Genomic DNA, 19,566 nt, shown 5'->3' on the forward strand with positions numbered 1-19,566 from the left:
GAGCTGCTGCTTCTTTCTTTTTGGCCGTTCTTTCTTCCTGCTGGAAACAACGCCGGGATCCCAAAAGCCGCTTTCCCTGCCCTGCTGGAGACCGAGCTGTGGCTGCCCTGCCCCGCTGCTGCTTCGAGTTTTCGCTGCGCTGTAGCCCTGCTCGCCCTGCCTGCCTGGGCCTCCGTGGGGTTCTCCCATCTGGATACATCTCGTCTGCCACCCGGGATTTGCGTTCGTCCCTGCCATTCCAGCCTGCTGTTCCTGAGAGCCCGGGATCGGCTGCCCAGCGGTTTGTGAAGCCTTTGTTCCATCCTTCCCGGGATCCCAGGGCACCAGAGCCGCGTGTTTCCCGAGCTCGCTCCGGAGCGCCCCCTGCAGCCGCGGGGGAACCATCGCACCTGCCCTGCTCACCGGGAGCCGCCAGCGCCCCTGCCGGCTGCGAGCGGAACTGCACCCGAGGGGAAAGGGCCTGACAGCCGAGAAGGCTGGGACTGGGTTTGTGTTTGCTGTTACTGCCAGAGTTGTTGTTGTTTTGTTTGACTGGTTATATACATATATATATATAGTAAAGAACTGTTATTCCTATTTCCCACATCTTTGCCTAAAGGCCCTTGATTTCAAAATATAATAACTTGGAGGGAAAAGGGGTTATATCTGCCACTTCAAGGGGGGCTTCTGCCTTCCTTAGCAGACACCTGTCTTTCAAAACCGAGACACACTTCAAGGGCTGGGGAGCATGAACTGGTACATTAGTTTAAACCGAAGCGGTTCTGAGTTGAAGTGCTGCATAGCACAATTCTGTGAGATCATAGTGACAGAAGAGCAAGATAGTCAGTTTAAATCTTGGGGACTAAGTCTTCAATTGCTGCACCAGATTGACCAGATCTGTCCAATCATGAATGTCCGCTCCTCACTATGCTGTGATGTTTTTTGGACAGCGAGGGTTTGAGCCTGTGCTAACTGTTGCAATGAAAGTAGTGTTACAGGTGTGTTACACGATGTGACAAAACATAAGTACTCATGTTCAGTACAGAATAAATAAGCTGATTTAACAACCTACAAAAGGAAAGAAAAAAAATTGTAGCATTTTCCAACTTTGGGAAAGTTTCATTGCCATCTTCTTCACCTCAACAACTGCCGTGTCCCAGTAGCTGAGGAGGCACAGGACCTGCAGAGGGACACAGGTGGGCACAGCACAGCCGCACAGCTCCATTACAGATGGCCCTGCAGGAGCCATCTGCCTCTCAGCTGAGTTAATGCCTTCCTGACTCTGATCTGCTGTGTCCTACAAGAGTTTATTTTCATTTTCATTTATCTCACAAGAACTGAAAATGAACCGTAACTATTTTAAGACCTTATGTAGTATTTTTTCTTTATCCTCTCCCTATGCATTTAATTACTTTCCAAAATCCAAACACATTTGTGCCTACAAGCCAAAGGCTCTCTGTTAGCCTGGATCCATGGTGCTGAATTACTTCAAACTTTCCGATGTCAGAAAGACCCCTCTACCACACAGGTGTCCAAACAGCATCGTAGCTCTCAATAGGGCGCTGTGGCTGGTGTCTGTCCTGCACAGATCTGCACCTCTGTTTAACCCACAGCGCAAGCGGCAGCCATGTGTGCTCAGCTGCTATTGAAGGGGCAGGAGTATTTCATTCACTCCACTTTCCAGCGGCGCTTTGGGCAGATCTCCACCCCTCAGGGAGGCCGGCTGACTGCTCGCGGGCTGCTACATGTCCTCCTGACGGGAAACTTGTGCGCTTGGTCCCAGCGGGGTGTTTTTCCCGGGAAGCTGGGCCCCAGGAGCAGCGGTCCCACAGCAGCGGAGGCGAAGCTGCGACGCCTCCGGGCCCGCGGCGCTCGCGCTCCCTTGGAGCAGGAGGCGGGCCGGGCTCAGCGCGCGCTCCCGCTCCCAACATGGCGGCGGAGGGGGCCGGGCCGGGCCGCGCGCTCACCCCGCGCCGCCGGAAGTGACGCGTTCGGGGCCGTGCGCGGCGGCGGCGGCGGCGGGAGGTGCGGGCCCGGGGCCGCGGGCCGGGAAGTGTGCGGGGCTCAGGTTACGGCGGGGCGCGGGGCTCACCGGGGTACCCCTTCTCACCCTTCCCGGGAGACCCGAGAGAGCCCCCGAGAGCCGCCGGCCGGGTGCGCCCCAGGGTCGGGTGGTCGCGGCCTCCCCCGCCGTGCCGGCGCTCAGCAGCGGGCCCGAGGCCGTGGGCCGGGCGGTGAGGCGGCCCCGCCGAGAGCGCGGCGGGCGGGCCCGGGCCCGGGCCGAGAGCCGTGTGGCGGGGTCGGTGGGCAGGGCCCCGGCAGCCCCAGCCGCGGGCTGGGCACTTGTCTCGGGGCCGGCTGTGCCGCTGAGCTCCCGGCCGCTGCTGAGCAGCCGCTGTGTCACCGCAGGAAATCGGAATAGACCCGGGGCAGCCGTGCGCTTTGATTTAAGCACTTGTGTAAGCTTAGCCTTCAAGAACGAAGTAAAGGTGCGTGCTCCGGCACCGTGTGCAGTCGAAAGGTTTTGATTGTCTTTTATGTATTGCAGGTGAAATGGTTTTCATACGTTGAACTCCAGCTTGGATTGCCTCACTGCTGCACGTTGAGAACTTTGTAAAAAGCAGGAAGTCAAGATGAAGAGCAGGGTGACACAAGTAAATGTAAGTGTTTTTAAACCTAAATTGTAGGATTTGACCGCTCTCATGTTACTGGTACCTAAGTTTGTAGTTGATATTATGTTAAATAAAATTTTCTGAATGCAAAGTGAGCAACACTTGTAGCTGTCAAGAGCTTACAAGTTTACAAGATAAATACTACTAGGAGTCAGTAAATTACAGCTGTTTCTAGCTCCTGTTGTCTTAACAATGAAAGTCCTGAATGTTACTAGCATATAACGTTACAATAATTGGTCAAAACTTACTGAATGATGATGGCTCAACAACAAATGTAAGCATGTAGAGGAATGGAGAAAGATTATGAAACATTTAACAGCGAACTTAAAAGATACAGAGACACAATAATTAGCAGTTAATTTGACAACTGTATGTGATACTGTGCATGTTAAAGCTTTTGCTTTTAAAAGCTATGTGGCCCATTCCTGAGTGGATGGGAGTGATTTTTTGGGAATGCAAGAAGAAAAAATTGAGAAGTGCTGTATTTGTAAAGTAGCTCACGTTTGAGACATGTTGGCAGAGCAATATTGTTATGATACACTGCCTCAGATCTGTGGTATTTCTATGCCTGTTTGGAGCTGGGCCCTGCATAGGCTTCTTCACTCTTTTAGATCCAGCTTTTCTGACTTAAGTGGCTTTTAGTGGGGATGCTTGAGGGGTGGTTTAATACCTTCTCCTATTTTCCCAATCTGGTAGTGCTCCCTCATCTGTCAAAATAAGCCAGTTAGCAAAAGCACACTGTTTGGACACTCTCGGTTAATCATTTTGATGAAAATGGACAAGGAAGGGAACTAGCTTGTGGCAGAAATCCTAGTCACAAAGAGCTGAGGGTGACAAGTTCTTGAGCAAACATAGCTGCTTTTGCAAGGAGACATGATAGGTGGCAAACACAGAAACAGCCATAATATTGTTTTATTTCTGTGAACACTTGTCTTTTTGGTTCTGCCTGGGCAGAGACAGATGATAAAGAACCCATGAGAACGGATCATCCTAAAAAGACCCACTACCTTCTTCCCATCTGCTAGATAGGATTTAAATACAGTAACTGTTCTGTGTTATTCAAAGATTTTTATTACTGCTTGCTTGGAAGCTTAGGATACAGACTGGCATTATATTACTGAGCTGGGGAAAAAAACCAACTTAAGTACTTTTCTTGGCCTTGAATGAATTCAGTGATCTGTGGTGTAATGAGTATTGAAAGGGTAAGAAAACCTTGGTGAATATGTGAATTTCTTGTACTATCTCTGCTGTCAAAGATAATGTGGCTCTAAAATTAAACAGTCAGGTGGATGTAACTTTCATAGTGAGGCATGCTCCCAGTGGACAGTGCAATGCCCTTGGTTCGTATCGTTGTCTTAATGCAGGCAAGAGAATGCTGGGTGTTTGAAGTGCACCCTTAGGCAATATTCTAGGGTGTGTTATAGTGGCCTCAAAAATAAAATTATTTATTTGCATGTATACACTCCCCCCAGTTAAGTTTTTGAAGATAACAGTCTGCCCTGCTCTTTATGGAGGAGGTGTCATTATATTCTAGTCACCCAGAGTTTTAACTGGTTCTTTAGTGGTTCTTCAGAACTGGTGTGCCAGCATGTTGGTGGAGAGGGTGCCACTTCCGTGAATGAGCTGAGGGTTGCTGCTGGGAGTTCCATCAAGGTGCATAAGGAAATACTTGTGATGAGTTTCTGCATCAAGTGAGGTGCTCCCTTTTTCACAGTTAATCACTGTGTGACAACATGAGATCATGGTTCTGAAAAATCATAAGTAGTATTTTAAAGGAAGAGACGACCCTTGCAATGAAAGTACTGAGGTTACAAATGCTGCTGTTTGGCTCTACCAAAGTTGTTTAGAACCATCTTAATGAATATCTTTCTATGTTTGTTGTAGATGCTGTCACGTTCTGATTTTTGTATGACTCCATACTTCTATATGTCCTGGTTCAGCCCATGGAATTTGGTGTGAACTATTTAAGTGTGTATCACTTAAACAATCCTGCAAATCTGCCGAGTAGAACAGTGCAGCTTAGATGTTTATAATGTATGCAGCTAGGAATGACTCATGAGGAAATAAATTGTGGTTAGTAAAAAGGGGGAACATAAGGAAAAATTAATAAAGGGGACTTCTAGGAGAGAGGAAAGACACTCTTTAAACAAGAAGTGGTGGAATTGTGTTCATGGTATTGCATGTGATACAACAAAGTGGAATAGCATCAGGAAGCAGGAAAGGCAGGTCAGTGGTGCATCTGCTCTCATCTTCAGCAGCAATTAACAGCAGATGCCTTGAAAAGTTTAGTATTAGGGTAACTGTAAAAGTACTTGCTGACATACACTCCCTCTCTCTACCTGTTTGCAGCTTCCCGAGCCCGATAAAGTTTTTTGGTAGTCTGTGCAGATTTTTCTTCAGTGTTTGTTCAGTGCCTTGAACCTGAATAGGCATTTTGCATCTCCAGCATCCTGTAGCAGGATGTCCAGCTGCTTAACTGTTTGTTCCTAGAGAACCAGCTCTCCTTGTCATACCTGACTGCCATTAGCTTTATTTGATGGCCCTCCATGTAAAGGAGTGGGAACTGAAGGCATGGTGTGCTTTGATCTGAAGATGGGTGCTCACAGTCATGTTGGGGCTTGATTTTTTTTCTTTCTTTCCTTAAAGCATGGTTCCAGTCACGAAAGGAAGGAAAACTATGGTTCCCGACATGAAAGTTTGTCTCCAGAGGACAGGTAGAATGAATGATTTTTATATCCTTCAATTTGGTATAATTACCTCACATAATGAGTTAGAGAAGTTAAAAAAATCATCAGGTTGTGTTTCTTTTTATATATTACCATAACTAAGTGGTAAAATCCAAGTGTAGATTTAATAAAATACTTGAATGTCAGTATAACAGTAATTAAATTGATTTATTACTAAAACTCCACACTTAGTTAAATTATCATGAGACTTGAAAGTGTAAATTACATGCCAGCTTTTTGCTCAAAGTCACATATTGCTGATACCACAATTATCATTTTTGTGCAAGACTGCTTTGTGCTGTACAGGCCAAAGTAGATGGAACCAAATGAATACATGTGTTCCAAGGAATGCAAGCTGCTGAATTTACCTTTGGTGTTTGATGTTATTATTGCTAATTATTTAATTTTAAATTCTAGGAGCTTTCTTTTACAGTCAAGCTTCTTTGATTTTTGATAATTTTTTCCTGACAACAAATCATTGTTAAAGTAGACCCTTTTGTTGGAGTGACGTATTTTGAAACTCATGTTGCAGAATTAAAACACTTCTGCATTGTAAGTTTATATTGCAAGTAAATATTAATACCATTGCTTTTCTCAGCCTCTTACTAAGAATTTTTGTGTCTTGGGTTGCAAATAGGGATATGGAGCGTGATAGGTCTCGGTCTCCATCTCCCAGGAAGAGGAGATACTCTGATGACAGCAGATTTGATGAGGAATATTCAAGACGGGAATACTATGATGATAGAACTTCAGATGGAAGGTATGAAGCCCTTTCTTAAGCAGTAATAAAATACTTACTTTAAAGAATAAAATGTGAAACTTTCCATGTCCACTTGGGTGTTTAGTGGGTGTTTTTTTTTCATTTTAGAAGGATGGAAAGGGGGAGAGATAGACATGAGAGATGGGAGGACAGAGAATATGATCGAAGGAAGCAGAGAAGGTACTCCTCACCTGACCGTAGGAGTCCAGAGAGGTCGACAGGCCAGAGCTCACTTGCTCATGATGAGACTGCCTCAAAGAAGAAGAAAGAAGAAGTGGATCCAATCCTCACTCGCACAGGTGGTGCATATATTCCACCTGCCAAGCTCAGGATGATGCAAGAGCAAATCACTGATAAAAATAGGTGAGTTCAAAGTTATATACTAGTGGTTTTGCTGCAAGCAAAACAGTTATGGTGTTTAGAGAATTTTGGGAAAAATGGGATCCATTAAGGGTTGTGATCATTGTTTTGAAGGTATATTTTTATCAGAAGCGAGATAAGAGAATCAGATTAAAACTGTGCCTGCTTCTTCTGCAAAGTGTAAATGATAAGGTAGGATATAGAATGTAGCTAGGAATTTTTTGGAACATCTTAGAAAACAGAACACACTGGGTTATACCATATCTGCAGAGAATTACACTTTGGTTTATCATATTGGTTCAGTGATTTTTCTAGTGGTTGAATGTATAATTGTGAACAAGTCTTCACATTTCTGTAGTGAATATTTTTTATCTATTTTACTGATTAAATGAAAATGTGAATGTATGCTATATATATGAAAATTTAGTGCAACTTCAGATTTATACATTGATAATTTTTGATGCTTTGTGATAGCTTGGCATATCAGAGGATGAGTTGGGAAGCCTTGAAGAAGTCAATCAATGGTCTTGTCAATAAAGTGAATGTATCTAATATAGAAAACATCATTCATGAGCTCCTTCAGGAGAACATTGTTCGGGGAAGGTAAGTCTTAGTATTATAAAATAATTATTTTGCTTTTCTGGTAACATATGCGCTGTTCATGTGTACACTATTGTGTGTGCTGTGTGTAGTGTACAGGTGTTAGTCAGATTTTAGTATTAACCTTAGGCCATATTGTCCTATTCAGAATATTCCCTTCCTTGGGAAAGGGTTTGTATGTTGGGTGGAATAAAACAGTGCAGCAGATGGTGTATATTTCCTTTTCTTAAGGTTTTCCCATGCATTTTACTTGAATGACTTGTAGTTTGCAGGTGCCACTGTCTATCTACTTTTTATAGTGCTGGATTTTTTTTTTTTTCTGGGACAAATAATATTTGTGGCCAAGATTTAGCAAAACAAGTTTTACTACAGTTACCTGTCAGAGTTGTTTATTGTTGTAGTGTAGAGAAAAGACCATTATGCTATTGGAGCTTGGTAGATCCAGAAATAATTCCGTTACATTTCAAACAGATAGCAACACTTTTTCTGTCACAGATTTATTTGAGGAGGAATGCATTACTTTTTGTGGATGTTATACCTGATGGAAAGATCAGAATCATGCAGCTAGCATAAAAATAAGAGAATTAAGTAAATTAAATAAAATAGAGAGTGTGCAAATAATTCCTGAATGTGATTTCTGTTAAGTAATAGTAATAATGCAGTTATTATTAAGTTTATTAAGTAAAAGTTATAATGAAGTTTCAGACTTTTGTAGGGCTGCTTTTTACTTGCCTGCATTTCATGTCCTTGAAATTTAATTTTCGTACTAGCAATTAATTTAAAAATGAGCTTATTGAATATTTTTAGAATATACTTGCCTGTGAAAGTTTTTGTGTGTGGTTTATAAATGTCAAAATAATGTAGATGGGAAATGACACCATTTTCCTCCTTCTTACAGTTAGTTCTGTACTTCCAAACTTGCTCAAAGGTACATAGAAAAGTAAGGAGATGAACTTTTATCTGTCAGGTCCTTTCCTGAGGTTTTAAGTAGAGGATAAAAAACGACTGAAACAAACCAGTTCTGGTTTGTAAGCAAGAAGTAACTAATTTCAAAATGGGAATATTCTGGTTCTGTGCACTAGTATGAAATGAGTTCTATTCCGTTTGTCAATGCCAAAGTAAGTAGGAATAAAGTCCCTATGTACTCTGTATTTAGTACTCTGTAGGAGGGTTTTTTTAGGATTTCAGTAGACAACAAGGAAGATAGATGTGGATATCAGTGTGTACTTTGAAGATTCGCATTTGGAGGTTTGTTTTGTTTTTATCCTCACCCACATGTATTCGAGTAACACAGCAAAAGTCAAATTCTGTGTGCTCCTAAGTATTACAAAAAGCAAAATTGAGAGGGGGGGAAGCAAGTCACAGATTCTTTTCAGACTTTCTTGATAATAAATGTGAAAGAGATCATTTAAACAATAAAAGAACTACTATCTCATGAGTCCTTTGTTTACATTTATTTAGGCTCTAAGTAGTATTTTGCAATCAGACTAAGTTCAGATTAAAAAAGAAATAATTTCAGGATACAAGATGGGTTTTTGCATGCTTAGCATTTTTAAGTGTAGTTCTAATATGAACAATATTTAGTGAAAGATATTGTAACAGTTTAAGAACTTTTCAGTTTAGACAGATTTGTGCAACATATTTTGCAAAATTCCATTTGTGTCATGATAAATCAGTGGTTTGAAAATGATCATCTGGTTTCTTCCAGCTATTCCAACTGCTCAACACTATTTTGTGTGGTAAGTACTGAATAAAAACATTACATGCTTTATTACCAGAAAAGTCTTTAAAACTTACATGTCTTTACAGGGGATTGCTGTCTAGATCCATTTTGCAAGCTCAGAGTGCCTCTCCGATTTTTACTCATGTTTATGCAGCTCTTGTGGCAATTATCAATTCAAAGTTTCCAAATATTGGTGAATTGATCCTCAAGAGGCTGATACTGAATTTTCGCAAAGGATATCGCAGAAATGACAAGGTATGTAAAATGTGAAGAAGCAACGTGCTGAAATGTGGAATTCTGCTTTGTAACTGTGTCAGGTGTGTTCAAAGGAGCACAGCCAAGACATAGGTCAAGACCAGTTTCTGGGACATTTAGTAGTATTAGAGTATCATGAAAAATGATACTCCAATACTACTACAGTGACAGCCTATTCTGAATGGGTACTGTGATAGTTTGAGGTTTTTTTTGTTTTGGTCAGAGGTGTTTAATCTTAATTGTTTATTTTTGGAAGTGGACAGGGCTAATTGTGAACAGCTACCAGTATCCCAAAATAGTTTCATGACTCTAATTTGATTGTGAGATATGCAAATCTATTGTATGAGTTACAAATTTTTTCTTCCCTATGTTAAAATTTCCTGGTTTATTTCTTTTGCAGCAACTCTGTCTAACATCTTCAAAATTTGTTGCACATTTGATGAATCAGAATGTGGTATGTTACTTTGTTTCTACTCTATCCAAACTGTATATGGCTACATTTTAGTTTTAACAGCAGTACACTAAGTGAAGATGCTCTGTCTGTTCTGAAGGTTGCTGAAAGATAATCTGATTGTGGTGCCTGCTTTAAGTTGATAGAATCTTTTTAGAAAAGATATTGGTAATTGCTTATGCAGTTATCATCACTTACCATTCCACTTATGCTCCAGAGCTTCCCCAGATTTCATATGTATGTTTGGGCTGGTATTCAGGCATGTCTTGATGCAAAGCAAGGATCATTTGAGGCTGTGTCCCACAGATCTTAAACAGTTTTCTTGCAAGATGTCTGTTAGCAGAACTAGACTTAGTTGTATCTGAATCAAATTTTTATCCAGTTCTATGCCACTTGCTTATGTGTTAGAAATCAGGATGCTCTGATTTAAATAATGACAAGAAGCAGTGTTTCAGGAATCTATGAGGAATATTCAGCATTTTGGTAAAGAGGAAACTAATCTGAGATGTGCTATTTACTTACATGCATGGCCCTGGAAGATCTGATTTAATTATGGATACAATGCACTTAGAACTAGGTTCTGTAATGCAAGTGCTGGTTTATTTTCTTCTTGGCAATGCATTCTATTATTTTCTTAGTGGCAAAATATTTTTCATTGCTTGCTTGTTCGCTTCAATAGCATAGTCACATTCACTACAAAATTGGTGTAAATACTGGTGGTGAAACTGGATTTGAAATTTTGACTTCCTCTTAATCAGCTTTGCCCCACTACTGCTGCCTTGTGTGTGTGATTAACCTACTGTTTTGTGGCATCCTCAAAGGCTGGACAGGTCTGTCCAGTAAATCACTGTGATGATAGTGTAACATTGTGCATTCTGATTCTTTGCTGATACTCTTTCCACAGGCTCATGAGGTTTTATGTTTGGAAATGCTCACTTTGCTTCTTGAAAGGCCTACTGATGACAGTATTGAAGTAGCAATTGGATTTATTAAAGAGAGTGGGCTCAAATTAACAGAAGTTTCTCCTAGAGGTATTAATGGTAAGTACAGTTAGCCAAAACCTATCTTGGCATTTGTATTAGAAAGTACCTTTCATATTTACATTTCTCTCTTTTCCAAAGCAATCTTTGATCGCCTTCGACACATTCTGCATGAATCTAAAATTGATATGCGTGTTCAGTACATGATAGAAGTCATGTTTGCTGTACGAAAGGATGGCTTCAAGGATCATCCAATCATTCCAGAGGGATTAGATCTAGTGGAAGAGGAGGATCAGTTTACTCATATGTTGCCATTGGAAGATGACTACAACCCAGAGGATGTTCTTAGTAAGTTAGAAATGGAAGACAATTCCTTAATTGTATTCCCCAAGAAAATAAAGTCAAGATTAAATATTAATAGTTTTTCTTCAATTTGTGTTTTAAATAAAGATTCTCTTTTATTCTAAAGATGTTTTCAAGATGGATCCAAACTTTATGGAAAATGAGGAGAAATACAAAATGCTGAAGAAAGGTAGGAATATCTGTGTGTATACACAACAGTTACCTATGGCATTTGCTTATTCAGCTGTTGCTGCCAACGTTTATTTAACAGTGGGTGATATTTCTGTCCTGTGTAGCTGTCATTCAGTCCATAGACCTTTCCTTTGTGTTGCTGCTACTCAGTGTTGTTTCTCCAACTATGTTTCCATTCAGTTATGATATACCTGCTTTTTGGCCTCTTCCACATTCTGCACCTGAGACATCCTTTCACTCTTCAGGTGTTGGATCAGGGGTTTTTTTGTAATGAAAGTACTGTGGTCTGTATTCCATTAATCTGGGATACTGCTCTTTCAGAAATTCTTGACGAAGGTGACACTGAATCTGAAGGAAATCAAGAAGCTGGAAGTAGTGAGGAAGAGGAAGAAGATGATGAAGAGGAGGATGAAGATGGTAAGTGTATGACTGGCATCTTACAAGCAATCAATTGACTGTAGATGAAAAAGGAAAGAAAAGCTTAACTTCTTAGATGGTTTGCAAAGCTGAGATGTTCAAATGTTAAGGAAAGTTTTCCTCTTCAATTATTCTCAGATCTAAGTGTTTACTAGCAACTAGTATAAAAGTAATGGTCTGGAAGGAAGCATTCAGCACATGCAGAAAAGGAAAAGCAACTTTGCCACATTTTTCTTGACAGCATCAGTTTGCAGTCACCTGCAAACATGAGACATGAAAAAGAGCAAAATGAAAACACTTGCTTAAACTTTTTCATGCTCTATCATATTTTTAAGTCACTTCCAAAATTAGAATGGATTTTATTACAGCTGTATCTACATCCTCCATATCTCCCTTCAGTACAGCCCTCTTTCTTGATCGGTAGTGGAGACAAGGCTTACTCATTTTTAAAGAATGTATTCAACTCCCAGGAGAAAAAGGTTGATGGATAAGCATAACTGAGATTTTTGTGCAGACTGAGTAATTGAAAAGCCAGTCAAGTATTGTTCTTGTGGAATACCAGGAATGGATTTCCTTATTAGTTTGGTGGAGTATTTCACAGAAGAGCCAAGCTCCTAGGCTGATGAAAAGTATGAGCATTCACATAATTTTTCGTTTTCAGGTAAGGTAATGGACCAGTTTATACTGAGTGTTGTCATGCAGCACTTACAGGATGGCCAGGGCATCAGACCCAGCCAGCATGGGTTTACGAGGGGTAGGTCTGCCTGACCAGCCTGATCTCCTTTTATGACCAGGTGACTTGCCTGGTGGATGCGGGAAAGGCTGTGGATGTTGTCTATTTGGAGTTCAGCAAGGCCTTTGACAGTGTCTCCCACAGCATACTCCTGGAAAAGCTGGTAGCCCACAGCTTGGACAGGTGCACTCTTTGCTGGGTCAGGAACTGGCTGGATGGTCAGGCCCAGAGAGTGATGCTGAATGGTGCTGCATCCAGCTGGCAGTCACCAGCGGTGTCCTTCAGGTGTCTGTACTGGGACCAGTTCTGTTCAGTATTTTTACTGATGACATGGATGAGGGTATTGAGTCCTTCATTAGTAAATTTGCAGATGACACTAAGCTGGGAGCTTGTGTCGATCTATTGGAAGGAAGGAGGGCTCTGCAGAGAGACTTGGATTGATTGGATGGATGGGCAGAGTCCAGCAAGATGAAGTTTAGTAAGTCTAAGTGCCGAGTTCTGCATTTTGGCCACAAAAATCCCCAACTACTTTACAAGCTGGGGACGGTGTGGCTGGACAGCGTCCGGGCAGAAAGGGACCTGGGGGTGCTGGTCAACAGCCAACCGAATATGAGCCAGCAGTGTGCCTTGGTGGCCAAGAAGGCCAGTAGCATCCTGGCCTGCATTAGGAACTGTGTGGCCAGCAGGAGCAGGGAGGTCATTATTTCCCTGTACTCGGCACTGGTAAGGCCACATCTTGAGTGCTGTGTCCAGTTCTGGGCCCCCCAGTTTAGGAAGGACGTTGAGATGCTTGAGCATGTCCAGAGGAGGGCAACAAGGTTCGTGAGGGGCTTGGAACACAAGCCCTGTGAGGAACGACTGAGGGAACTAGGGTTGTTTAGCCTGGAGAAAAGGAGACTCAGAGGTGACCTTATTGCTCTCTACAACTTCCTGAAAGGAGGTTGTAGACAGGCGGGGGTTGGTCTCTTCTACCAGGCAGCAACTGACAGAACAAGAGGATGCTGTCTCAAACTGTGTCAGGGAAGGTATAGGTTGGATATTAGGAAAAAGTTTTTCACAGAAAGAATAATAAAGTACTGGAATGGTCTACCCGGGGAGGTGGTAGAGTCACCATCTCTGGATGTGTTTAAAAAAAGACTGGACATGGCACTTGGTGCCATAGTCTAGTTGAGGTGTTAGGACATGGGTTGGACTCGAAGATCTTGGAGGACTCTTCCAACCTCGTGATTCTGTGATTATTTATGATTTTACCGAACTTCAAAAGACTGAAGGAATAGTGAATATTTTAGAAATGACAGTGTTCCCAGAATGGTTTGGTTCAGAATGGATTTTTCTATGCTTGCTCCAGGACTTTGCAGAATGCTCTAATGTAGATCCTACACGTAACAGGAACTAAGAATTACCTGTTCGAATCAGAGATGCCACATAAAGCATAGTATAGCTGAATTATGCAGAAAATAGATTACTAGCAATGTTGACAAGAAATGTTAAACCTAGAGGTTGCAGTGACTAAGAAACTTAGTCTTTTAAAGAATTGCCCTTTTAAAACTGTCTCTAAATGTTTACCTTTGTTACAGATGAAGCAAATACTGATTTTTATATTTTTTCCTTATCTATAAAAATAAACATAAAAAAATACATAAACCTGCAAACAGGCCTAAGTACTTGTAGAAAAAGAATGTGCTACAGACTCAGGAAATGGTAAATAGAGCTGTCCTAAAAAATTACTACATGTGTCTTCCTTAATGTTTTGCTCTTTACGAACCCATGTTTTTCTTTTCCAGGTCAGAAAGTTACTGTCCATGACAAAACAGAAATTAACCTGGTCTCTTTCCGTCGTACAATTTATCTTGCTATTCAGTCAAGGTAAATATAAATTATACACCTATGAGAGTAGTTCTTTTGAAATCAGTGAACTGTAATTCTCTTTCTTTTAAAGTTCTTTGTTAATGTGTAATTTTAAAAAAAAGAAGTAGGGAAGTGTTCTTTATGGACCTTGACCTGACTGTGTAAAGCAGACTGTTTTCCCAAATTCTCATTCTAAGATGAATCTTGTTTGTTTCAAAATGTTTGGGTAGTGGACTGGGACTAGTGCTGTAATGAGAATTTTCTGAGTGAACAGAAAGTCAGTGATCTTCAGATTTTACAGCATCTTGAGAATTCATGAAAAAAATTTGAGACTACACTTAGTACAGTCCATCTCCACATCTGAGATGGAGTTCTGCAGTGTGGTTCTCCTTAGGCCTGTTGCCATCTTCATTGTTTGGAAAATAAGTATGCAGATACCAGCCCTGAAGTACAGTCTTGTGGTCGTCTTGGGAATGAACTGCCCTTGCAGTACGTGGCACGAATACTCCAAACCTGCTGGATGTAGCTCCTGTGTCACCAGGGTGAGAGGAGGGATTTATCCCTTGCGGCCCATAATACTCTGCAGGTCCGATCCTGCATGAGGAGTGCGATGATGTAGTTGTGGTGTTGATCATTAGACACAGGAATTAATACCATACTGAGGGGTATCAAAGGCTTTCACATTGCTCAAAGTTACTGTTAAATACTTCCTTGCCACACTCGAATTTTCATCTTGTACTTGAGGGGCAAGATGTACCCAGTGGTAGCTAAAGGCTTTCAGAACAGGAGTGCCAGGAGGAGACTGTGGTCTAATACTGCTTTTGGAGCTTGTGTGTAGTGCTTGTGTTTCAGTGAGTTTCAAAATATGCAAAACGAGCTCCCACTTTTCTGCTTTTTAAGTTTTATAAGATGACATAATAGTAATAACGACTAGAATCATCCTGGTTTTAGATTGCCTGCAAATGTAATCACTTTGGATTAATTTTCAGATAGAAACTCCTGAAATACAAAATATTTATTAAAAAAACTCACAACAACAATAAAATATCAGCAAATCAAACAGCTGAGATACTTCAAACAGTTGAGATTTCAGCACCAATGATCAATCTTTATAATAGAGTTCTGGAATGTTTTTAGCATAGCATATATTGCACTGATAATAAGTATCTTTTCTATTCAGCTTAGACTTTGAAGAATGTGCTCACAAACTGCTGAAGATGGACTTCCCTGAAAGTCAGACTGTAAGCCTTTATTCTTACTCTATTTGTTACTGACATTATTAAGACACAATACTGTGGTAGTACCTAAAAGCCTTGCTTATGTTCCACAACCTAGTTTGCATAGCAAGCAGGTGAATGAGTGTCATTCCTTACAGCTATTGTTCCTCAAAATTAATTTCACAACCTTTAGAGCAAATAGACTGACACGTTTCATAAACAATTTGTCTTATGCACGTGCTCCTTTCTGTCAAGCAACACAAATGTTTGCTCACAGCCTGTTTAAAAAGGTCTTTTGTTTGGCCTGGTGAAACTTCTATCCTATGACAAGAGTGCAGCAGCATGGCAATCATTCTCAGAGTTCTGTCTCTGAAAGAACTCGGGCTTGAAGATAGTATTTGCAGGCAGCTGTAGGCTTTATCAGTAGGGCTTGAAATTTAGCACAGTGCTAAGGGTGTGTGGTTTTGGTGCTTTCACAGTCTTTGAATAACAGTGTATTGAATTAAAGCAGTTTTAAGTATGATTGCTTTACTGTAATTTTGGAGATCATAAGACCAAAGCTCTTTTGTCCTCAGACTCTGTAAGACCAATGCAATTGCTGTGTTTCCAAGAATGGAAACTGTTCTTCATCCAATACTTCTATTCAATACTGGTATACTTCTATTCAGTACTGGTAGAACGTAAATACCCATCTAATTTTCCAAGCAGCTTTTCAGTCAGCTGTAAGCTGTCATCATGGGCGAGCTCTTAACTTCTTGTGGCTTTAATTATCAGTTTTATTTGAAACTGTGTGTGTGATCAGTAACTTTAGTATAATACTAACTAGTAAGGGGATACCTGGACTGCACTTAGGTGTTCTTTGAGAACTTGTTTACCTAACGTTTTTTCAATTCTTGTACTATTTTGTTTCTAAGCCATTTGCATGGAAGTAAACGAAGAATTGAGATTGTGTATTTTTTATCTAGTTCTCTAATTCTGTGCATGAAATGGAATATTAAGCATGTATCAGATTAAAATTCTCAGTGAAGTATACATAACCTGAAGAATTCTAAAGAGAAAAAAAAAAATGTTTCCCAGCAAATCAATTCAGGTATAAAGAATAGAGCAAATAATCTAGAATATCTGTACTAGAGCATACAACAGTTATAATACATAACACTTCTTGCTTGTTGGATAACTGCACATAGAACTACTTAACTCTTGGGATTCAATACCATGGCAGTCTCTGTCAGCTTCTAACTTCTGTGGGCAAAAGCTGCTCAGAAAAAATAAATTTCATAAGGGAAGGGAAAAAAAACCCCAACAATTAGTATCAAGCTACAATTCAATACTAGGAGTAGGAATTATTACAATTCAAGGTTCAAAACTGTTGTAAAACTGCATCCTCTTACCACATGAGGCTGCTTCTTTGCGCTGATTTTTTTTTCCTTCAGAATCATAATTACTCTTCACCTCATTTAATCAAAGATATGAGAGCTTTGACTGGCTTATTGTATAGAATTAACCTCCTTTATGGGGACAAAAATTGAAAAAAAAAAAGTGCTTCCTGATCAGTGTGAGAGCAGAAAGAACAAGCAGATGTAGGCAGTAAAATTACTCAGGGATTTCTAGGACTTGAGTCTGTACGTGTGGATAAAAAAACCTGAATGCACTCAGCAGGAAATTTGTTTAAATTAGCTGCCAGTTTTTAAGCTAGAAAAATCATCTTTTATTCGTTCAAGCTACTGTCTTCAAATTGAAGCCTTTATTGAGTTAATTCCCACTGCCTTCATTAAAAAACAAGCCATTATTAAGTTTGCAGGTGACACCAAGTTGGGCAGGAGTGTTGATCTGCAGGAGAGCAGGAAGGCAGAGGGATCTGGATGGGCTGGGTCAATGGGCTGAGGCCAACAGTGTGAGGTTCAATGAGGCAAAGTGCTGAGTCTTTCCCTTGGGTCTCAACAGCCTCAGGCAGCACCACAGGCTGGGGCAGGGTGGCTGGAAAGCTGCCCAGCAGAAAGGGACCTGGGGGTGCTGGTTGACAGCGGAGGAACATGAGCCAGCAGTGCCCAGGTGGCCAAGAAGGCCACTGGCATCCTGGCCTGGATGAGGAATAGTGTGGCCAGCAGGACCAGGGCAGTGATTGTCCCTTTGTACTGGGGACTGTAAGGCAACAGCTCGAGTGCTGTGTGTGGCTGAGGGAGCTGGGCCCTGTTCAGTCTGGAGAAGAAGAGGCTCAAACGGGACCTTATCACTCTCTGCAGGTACCCAAAAGGAGGGTATAGCCACGTGGGGGTTGGTCTCTTCTCCCAGGTAACAAGTGACAGGGCCAGAGGAAATGGCCTCAAGCTGCACCAGGTGAGATTTAAATTAAATACTAGGAACAATTTCTTCTCTGAAAGGGTGGTCAGTCATTGAAACAGGCTGCCCAGGGAAGTGGTGGAATCACCGTCCATGGAAGGGTTCAAAAAAGGCTTGTGGATATGGTTTAGTGGTAAGCACGGTGGCACTGGGTTTACAGTAGGACTTGGTCTTATCATTCTCTACTATTATTCTTTTAGCTGTAAAGCACTTCTTTCCTTTTTTGGTCTGTTTTACTGAAAGCTTCAACAATCTGTACTGCAGGATCTGGTGTCTTTTATCTATAATGTCTTTGCATGTTCTGATTCAAAGCTTTAAACAGTCTTGAGAAATTCCCAAAATGTTTGCTGAACTCTAAGGTGACCCAGCAAACTTTGTTTATGCTCATTCTCTCTTCCAACCCCTACTATGAATGGCAGTCATCACGAGAGGCAGGAACTAGAGCATTTAGCTGAAATAATCCTTAAAAATCAGGTGAAACTTAAGATTCTAACTGCAAAATTTTTGTGCAAATCAAGTCTGATTTTACAGTAACTTTGTGCTTTTCTTCCGAAAGGCTTTACTTAATAAAATAATATTTATTTAATTCTGTTATTAAGACTTTTCCACAGGTTTTGAGTAGTAAACGGTCAAGTATAATCAAAAAACTAGTAAGAATATCTGAAACGTGAAGACAGATGCGAACAACAGGTTGGAGACTAATACAGTCTTACTGACTATCTTTCTGGTTAACTCTTCCAGAAATCTTCATGTATAGAAATTTTTGGTGTGATTTATCAGGGCTGAGTTCAGAAATACATTAGCAGTTTTTATCAGTGGTTGAATTATCAGGTTATCGTGTCACATTAATTGCTGTGCAACACAAGTTGTTTGTCTGCTTAATACCAGTAATGGATCTGTCGCACAGCTCTGACTCGCAGAAAGAGGATTAAGGTTCAGATGGATAATCTGTGGACTGGAACAACATAATACTGCTTTTTGGCATTGCAGTTTGGGACCAGCTGCTGAGGGGGGATGTCAGCATTCCTCTGATTTCCCCCCCCCCCCCCCCCCAAGGAAAGACATTCAAAGTGTTGAAGTTCTTTCATTTCTTAAGTAAATTTACTAGGAGTGGGTTTGCTTTTATTCATGTTATTTAAACCCAACTGCAGATGAAGCCTGCAGATGAAAAGTGAAATAGCTTTGCTGTCTGTGCTACAGTCTGTGAGAAGCTGTTCTAAACAAGCCTTGCAATTGCTTCTTTGGGCAATTCAGTCTTGGCAGAGCTCAATATTTTACTTTTTTTAAAAAGTACTGTTATTATCTCTGTTAAAGCTGCATTAATCCCATGCATTACCAAAGAAGAAAATTTAAATAATTTAAAACTGTAGTTAGAGGAGTGTGGTATTACCAGTTGTACTGGCTTCTGAACTGTGAGAAAGCAGGCAAACAAGCCCAGCTGAAATGCAGACAACTAAAAAAATTGAACCAACCATACACTGTTCTTGCTCTTTGAAAGTGTGCCTAAAATTGATTGGCTTTTAGGCTTTTTTTCTTTCTTGGCTTGTGATAAGAACTAAACTTGTATTCAGAAATGTTGCTAAATTAAATTAGAGCCTCTTCTAACACCATGCCTATTCCAGATAAAGGTAATGCGTCACCAGATATTTCTTTCTTGTTTTTTGTTTACTTAAAATGAGAAAAATTCTTGCAGGCACAGCCTTCTTGAAAGAATTATGCATGCATCTGACACATCTTCATTTTTACAGGGTGGTGTCACTTGCTCAAAGCAGTCCTAGTTGGTGGTGTGGGAGTGTCAGTGTCTCGTGTTATTTATGCCTTGAGTCTTGAAGATAACACAAGTACTTATGTTGACTTGACTATTTTCACTTTAAGTGAAAATATAGTTCAGGAAACTGATGTAGAGTGGGATGGTCTAAGGCTGATAATTATGCTGGTCAAATTGATGATTTCTTAGATTCATTGGTTTCT

The 19,566-nt window shown here is 40.9% G+C and overlaps 1 protein-coding gene across 3 annotated transcripts in view; it reads left to right on the forward strand.

Annotated features, from left to right (window-relative positions):
- The first annotated feature begins 1,929 nt into the window (after positions 1 to 1,929).
- Positions 1,930 to 19,566, forward strand: part of CWC22 (CWC22 spliceosome associated protein homolog) — a 30,640-nt gene continuing 13,003 nt past the window's right edge. The window contains exons 1-14 of one of the 3 annotated variants that reach the window (XM_048309742.1): positions 1,930 to 2,004; positions 2,528 to 2,639; positions 5,298 to 5,365; positions 6,015 to 6,137; positions 6,246 to 6,500; positions 6,972 to 7,100; positions 8,907 to 9,075; positions 9,476 to 9,529; positions 10,431 to 10,566; positions 10,648 to 10,854; positions 10,976 to 11,038; positions 11,362 to 11,457; positions 13,975 to 14,056; positions 15,219 to 15,279. In XM_048309742.1, the coding sequence (XP_048165699.1) occupies positions 2,613 to 2,639; positions 5,298 to 5,365; positions 6,015 to 6,137; positions 6,246 to 6,500; positions 6,972 to 7,100; positions 8,907 to 9,075; positions 9,476 to 9,529; positions 10,431 to 10,566; positions 10,648 to 10,854; positions 10,976 to 11,038; positions 11,362 to 11,457; positions 13,975 to 14,056; positions 15,219 to 15,279 (1,470 nt within the window). In that variant the 5' untranslated portion in view covers positions 1,930 to 2,004; positions 2,528 to 2,612. The other 2 variants (XM_048309743.1, XM_048309741.1) reach the window with 2 other exon arrangements.

The sequence above is a fragment of the Corvus hawaiiensis genome, chromosome 7, assembly GCF_020740725.1.
Source record: "Corvus hawaiiensis isolate bCorHaw1 chromosome 7, bCorHaw1.pri.cur, whole genome shotgun sequence".
NCBI lineage: Eukaryota > Metazoa > Chordata > Aves > Passeriformes > Corvidae > Corvus > Corvus hawaiiensis.